This window comes from Marmota monax, unplaced genomic scaffold (genome assembly GCF_021218885.2).
Source record: "Marmota monax isolate L192 unplaced genomic scaffold, Marmota_monax_Labrador192_F-V1.1 WCK01_AAM20220418_F8-fsc00227, whole genome shotgun sequence".
Lineage (NCBI taxonomy): Eukaryota > Metazoa > Chordata > Mammalia > Rodentia > Sciuridae > Marmota > Marmota monax.
In genome coordinates, this window is record NW_026695208.1 from 1414104 (window position 1) to 1421451 (window position 7348).

Sequence of the window (7348 nt, forward strand, 5' to 3'; positions counted from 1 at the left end):
AATATTCTTCTAAAATGAAATATTGATAAATCTTTCAATGTTAAAAGGAAGAATTTTGATTAGGAGATAACTTATAAAAGTGAAAATGTCATATAAACTAGAGAAAAATATTCTTTCTACATACAAGCAATAATATATAATTGTCAAAAATAACTATACTCTAGTCAATTAAAAAAAAAACTTTATAGAAGAATGGATAAAAGACATGCAAAAACATTTCATAGAAGAGGAAATACAAATAACCAATAAATGAAAGAAGAGTTTCTCAATATCTTTAGTGATGAGAGAAATGCAAAACAAGATTACATTGAGATTAATTTTTACACTCTGTTGATAGGCAAAAAAAAAAAAAAAATCAATGGACTGAAGATGAAGCTGAATAGTAGAGCACTTGCAAGGCATGCCTTAGGTCCTAAGATCAGTCCCCATCATCTCTGCAAACAACATCAACGACAACCACAAAAAGGAGTATTCTTGATCAAAAGATTTGCACATATCAGCTTTCTTAAACTTTATTGGTGGGAAGCTTAAATGGCATGAGAAATTTTGCAAACAGTTTGATGTTATAGTAGTTGCCCTATATTTTCAAGGGATTCATCCCAACTCCCCTCCAAAGGTCCCCCCAAATGTGAACACTACTGTAAAACAGTTATATTAAATTTTTCCCAGTACATACTTGCAGTAAATGGTTCAGTGCCCTTCATTTCAGGGGTTTCCCTACCAAAGATTCTTTTAGTCTCAGTGCTTTCTGGTGCAACATATTGCCATAGATCCATTCTTTCCTTCACAGTTTCACAGATAGTTCTTACCACAGACCTTAGCAAGCTCCACGAGTTTTTTCCCCCCATTTTTTATTAAATGAGGAACTTTCATCTTTTCACTTAAAAGAAGTACTTCATATCTTTCTCCTTGTCATATCCACATTTCCAGCCTTATTATACTTAAAATATATATTGGGACCAGCAAGTGAGGTAAGGGTTACTTGAACATTAGTATCATGCTACCATGGTAGGTACAATAATTAAGAAGACTACACAAATTATTTATTTCTGGAATTTTCCATTTAATATTTTCAGACTGTGGTTTACCATGGATAACTGAAACTATGAGAAGTTAATCTGTAAAAGTGGGGCTGCTTTATCTTGTAAAGTTGAATACTCACACTATGACACAAAATAATCTATAGGCATATATTTGAGAAAAAAATCTTGCCAATATACAAAAGGAAACCTGTACAAATATTTTCATAGTCAACATCTTTTACAGTAACAAGAATCTGGAAATCATTCATATGTCTAGTGGAGAGGAAGATGGGTGAGGTATTTGTATAATTTTATAAGATTATGTCAGACTGGATGTACAATATTGAAAAGTTGACAGCAATAGTCTTGATATATCTAGGGTTTGTAACTTTTATAGAAATATAAATAGAAAAAAATCCAAAATAACAAAATTTAAATTACTTAATTTTCATGTTCTATATGATTTTCTTAAGCAATATTATTTTAAATTAAAAGAATAATGTTTATATTTGTGACTCTAATTTAATCCCCTAGAACATCTAGAATGTGTCATGTGGTACTATGCCCTGACCCACTTACGTGCCCAATAAACATTGGTTAGATGAATGATCAATAATTTTTAAATTTGTGCAAATATTAATATGTCTAGAATACTGACAGTTAATATATGAAAATGGTTTATAATGTATGGAACACTGTAAAGTGAAAAGTTTACTCAAATCCTATCAGTGAAGATTATATTATGAATGATTATTAAGACCACTGAAGCTCAGCGGGGTGGTGCTTGCCTGTAATCCCAACAACTCCAGAGGCTGAGAAAGGAGGACCTCAAGTTCAAAGCCAGCCTCAACAAGGGTGAGTAGTTGCTAAGCAACTCAGTGAGACACTGTCTCTAAATAAAATACAAAATAGGGCTGGGGATGTGGCTCAGTGGTCCAGTGCACCTGAGTTCAATCTCTGGTACCAAAAAAAAAGACTACTGAAGTTAGTTCCTAATTGGCATTTATTATCATAAATGGTACTCATAAAATACCATTAATAACTAATAATTTTTGTACACTAATCCACAGGTAGATGTTACATTGAAATAAATTAATAAGTAATATGTTATTATCTATTAATTGGATTATTGCATTTTTTTGTGTTTAATAATCCTTTAACTGGTACATATACTGACTGCTGTTAAATTTAATGAAATTTTCTTGCATATTACTTTAAATAATAGAAACTTTAAGAATTTTTAAAAAACAAAATACTACAGTCAGTACTATATCAAAATACCAACAGTATAATATGAAAAGACATTAGAAAGGAAAATAAAGGGAAATTTTTGTATCATACCAAAACATTTGGAAGAAAAACATAGAATGCCAGGCAAAAATGAAATGCTTTAGTTTCAGTAATACATATCTCAGAAATATCAACCATAGATAATAAATTTCTCCAAAAAGTTAAAAACAAAAAAAAAAGCTTAAAGAATCCATTAAACTGAAAATAATTTTTGAAAATGTAAGTATATGTTTATGCAATTTGACTATGAAATTACTTTTTGAAATTTATCGATATCAAATAAGAAATTCTAATTTTCCTAACTATATGAATTTTGGAAATGAATATTATTTTAATATTTCAAATGACAAAAGATATTACTAGAATCAGGTTACTTTGTTCTATTTCAAAATATTCTGTATTGTCTATCTTTCAAACTATTTGGAGATAGAGGAGAAATATATACAAGGATGTTAGATTTTGCTTGTGTATTTCAGGCATACTGGAAGAGAGCAAAATGCCTGTTAAATAATAAAATTACATATTTAGATTTATAAGTTGAGTTAAAAATATATAAGTACCAGTGTTGCAGAACAGATATTATATGCAAACGAGAAAATATAATGCCATGTGGCAGTTGAATGCATGGTTGGGTTTTCAGTGATGCAACATCTAACATTATTGGTTCAGTTGAGCAACTTTATGAGCATAATTATGGGAATGTCACAATTTGGTAGGAATTGTAGCAAATTTGATACTATAGTGAACATTTATGCAGATTTCAAACATGGCCAACAAAAAAATACTACATGTTATGTTTTGCTTATGAAAAAAACCTAATTAAGACAATAATCAATTTGAATAAGAAAATAACATTTAATTAAGAATTATTGCTCTTTTATATATAATACATGCGATATATATGTACATATATAGTATATAATCACATAAGCTGTATTGAATTGAGCAGAATTATTTTTTGTTTTGAAAATTTTCAAAATGCTTACTTTCTATATGGATTTTTTTTTTTTAAATCTTGCCTTGCTCAGTAGATGACAAATTTGGAGAAAGAGTAGAGATATTTTCATCAGGTCACTTAAAAAACTGAATTTGAGCAATGATAATCCATGGAGCAGAGATAAAACTATGCTTAGGAAAAATAAGTTTGTCATAGAAGATTTTTTAAAAATTAAGCCTGGGTAATTATCTGTGGCTCTTTCAGAGAATGTTCAAATTTCTTAGTGATGAATGCAACTAAAATCTCTTTGACACAATTGATTTTTTGTTATTTTTGTAAAAAAACTGTAGAACTATATTGCAACTTCAAAGAAACATTCAAGGGTGTTGCAAGCACATTTAAAACATAAACTGTAAATTAACAAGATAGATAAAAAAATAAAGTGGTACATTTAAAAAAATTTTTTTTAGTTGTAGATGGACACAATACCTTTATTTATTTATCTTTATGTGGTGCTGAGAATAGAACCTAGTGCCTCACACATGCTAGCTAAGTGCTCTACCTCTGAGCCACAACCCCAGCCCCCAAATGATATTATTTCTTAAACTTATTCCCAAAGTTAGGAAAAAAAAAAAGGATTTGACTCATTTTAACCATACATTTAAATTTGGGGCTCTCGGCCCGGCCATCTTGTGGGAAGAGCTGAAGCAGGCGCTCTTGGCTCGGCGCGGCCCGCTGCAATCCGTGGAGGAACGCGCCGCCGAGCCACCATCATGCCTGGGCACCTACAGGAAGGCTTCGGCTGCGTGGTCACCAACCGATTCGACCAGTTATTTGATGATGAATCGGACCCCTTCGAGGTGCTGAAAGCAGCAGAGAACAAGAAAAAAGAAGCCGGCGGGGGCGGCGTTGGGGGACCTGGGGCCAAGAGCGCAGCTCAGGCCGCGGCCCAGACCAACTCCAACGCGGCAGGCAAACAGCTGCGTAAAGAGTCCCAGAAAGACCGCAAGAACCCGCTGCCCCCCAACGTTGGCGTGGCTGACAAGAAAGAGGAGACGCAGCCGCCCGTGGCTCTTAAGAAAGAAGGAATAAGACGTGTTGGAAGAAGACCTGATCAACAACTTCAGGGTGAAGGGAAAATAATTGATAGAAGACCAGAAAGGCGACCGCCTCGTGAAAGGAGATTTGACAAACCACTTGAAGAAAAGGGTGAAGGAGGCGAATTTTCAGTTGATAGACCAATTATTGACCGACCCATCCGAGGTCGTGGTGGTCTTGGAAGGGGTCGAGGAGGCCGCGGACGTGGAATGGGTCGAGGAGATGGATTTGATTCTCGTGGCAAACGTGAATTTGATAGGCATAGTGGAAGTGATAGATCTGGCCTGAAGCATGAGGATAAACGTGGAGGTAGCGGATCTCACAACTGGGGAACTGTCAAAGATGAATTAACTGACTTGGATCAATCAAATGCGACTGAGGAAACACCTGAAGGTGAAGAACATCCAGTGGCAGATACTGAAAATAAGGAAAACGAAGTTGAAGAAGTTAAGGAAGAGGGTCCAAAAGAGATGACTTTGGATGAATGGAAGGCTATTCAAAATAAAGACCGTGCAAAAGTAGAATTTAATATCCGAAAACCAAATGAAGGTGCTGATGGGCAATGGAAGAAGGGATTTGTTCTTCATAAATCAAAGAGTGAAGAGGCTCACGCTGAAGATTCGGTTATGGACCATCATTTCCGGAAGCCAGCAAATGACATAACATCTCAGCTGGAGATCAATTTTGGAGATCTAGGCCGCCCAGGACGTGGTGGCAGGGGAGGACGAGGTGGGCGTGGGCGTGGTGGACGCCCAAACCGTGGCAGCAGAACTGACAAGTCAAGTGCTTCTGCCCCTGATGTGGATGACCCAGAGGCATTCCCAGCTCTGGCTTAACTGGATGCCATAAGACAACCCTGGTTCCTTTGTGGACCCTCCTGTTCAAAGCTTTTGCATGCTTAAGGATCCCAAACGACTAAGAAATTTAAAAAAAAAAAAAAAAAAAAGACTGTCATTCATACCATTCACACCTAAAGACTGAATTTTATCTGTTTTGAAAAATGAACTTCTCTCGCTACACAGAAGTAACAAATATGGTAGTCAGTTTTGTATTTAGAAATGTATTGGTAGCAGGGATGTTTTCATAATTTTCAGAGATTATGCATTCTTCATGAATACTTTTGTATTGCTGCTTGCAAATATGCATTTCCAAACTTGAAATATAGGTGTGAACAGTGTGTACCAGTTTAAAGCTTTCACTTCATTTGTGTTTTTTAATTAAGGATTTAGATGTTCCCCCAATTACAAACTGGTTTTAAATATTCAACATAAAATAGTTTTAATACCTGCTTTGCATTTTCACACACGGTCAGCTGGGACATGTAAACTTTGATTTGTCGAATTTTATGCTGTGTGGAATACTAACTACTTTATGTATTTTAACTTAGTTTTAATATTTTCATTTTTGGGGAAAAATCTTTTTTCACTTCTCATAATAGCTGTTATATATGCTAAATCTTTATATACAGAAATATCAGTACTTGAACAAATTCAAAGCACATTGGTTTATTAACCCTTGCTTCCTGCATGGTTCATTAGGTTCAAATTATACCCGATTCACAATTTCAACTATATTTACTTTCGAAATACGTGACTTTCCCATTTTAAAAGCCAAGCTAGACACTTTATTTGTGGAAGTTGTTTGAGCTACTTAGTGTTGATAAACACATCCTGTCAAGTGTTATGGATATAGGATTTCTACCCCCTCCAACAGGGTGAGTGGAATAAGTTGATTTGCTCTAATGGGTAATGTTTAGACTTCTGTAAAATAAGTGTCTGGCACTTGCTATGATTTTTGTTTGATAGGTCCCCAAATCAGAATGTTACATCTGTAATCAACAACCCTTTTAACCTTTCTTGTTCTGAAGAAACCGAAGGGCACTGGTTAGTATGGTGAGATGGGGAGAGTCTTCAATTTTTGAAATTTGGAAAGCAGACAGCTTTACTTTATAAGGTTGGAACAGCAGCACCATCCATAAAACATAAGCCAAAAATCTTTAACTGTTAATGATTTCCTATATTGTTACTATTTGGTCTTGAAATGATAGATGAATATTTGTTCCAGAGAAGGTGATAAATATCTTTTCCCTCTTCCTTTATTAGAAAATTAGGTAATTAATGGATTCCTTGAACAGGAGCATCACCACTTACTAAACACATGGATAGAATGATCAATAAACAGGTTGTGTAGGATATTTTTTTTTATTCTGCCACATTTATTGATTAAACAGGGAAGGAATTTTATTTAAAGTTTTAAAAAAAAAAAATAAAAAAAAAAATAAATAAATTTGGGATTGATTCTGATATAATGGTGGATAAAAATAACATTGTTACCTCATACTGATATCTCCCAATTTTTAACTATAGCTTTTATGTTTGTTTTCAATTTGACAAGGTTTATAACATTCATATCGCTCCCTGTCACTATACAACTTAGTTTCAATTCTGTGTGTAAAATATAGATGCTCTTCAACTTAGAATGAATGGTTTTATATCCTGATAAACCATCATAAATTGAAAATATTATAAGTAAAAAAAAAGAAAAGTTTAGCTTAGCCTACCTTAAACATCACTACCAGTGCTGAAAGGTGGATCTTTAGCCCATCATGAGTGGCAGTTGAATTTTCTAAACTACAAGTAAAGATCTCCGACCTGATAAAAGATTTTTATGCTTTTCCTGGTTTAAGCGGGGCAGTTTAGAAGACAAAGTACTTGAGTCAAGCTGAAGGTTTATAAGATAGTAGGAAAGAAATAAAATGTGTATGTTTTAGAATAATCTAAGAATTTGAATAACTAAAAATGGCTCTAATAAATTAGTAGATATGAAGCTATTGTGATCAAGGAAATAACTCTAATTCAGAATTAGGACAAATAGATAAAACATCAGGGACATTGTTTCAAAATAACATATACAAAGAATTCTGAAGTTAAAAATAGAAGGATAATAACATTAGTTAGGTGAACTTTGTAGGGAAACGAAGTAGTGTCCTACTTGAGCTAGA

The 7348-nt window shown here is 33.9% G+C and overlaps 1 protein-coding gene across 1 annotated transcript; it reads left to right on the forward strand.

The window, feature by feature from the left end:
- The first annotated feature begins 3928 nt into the window (after positions 1–3928).
- On the forward strand, positions 3929–5538 carry LOC124083699 (SERPINE1 mRNA-binding protein 1). Its single transcript, XM_046430447.1, has one exon. The coding sequence runs from the start codon at positions 4023–4025 to the stop codon at positions 5181–5183; it is 1161 nt and encodes a 386-aa protein (XP_046286403.1). The 5' UTR covers positions 3929–4022; the 3' UTR covers positions 5184–5538.
- The last annotated feature ends 1810 nt before the right edge of the window (positions 5539–7348 follow it).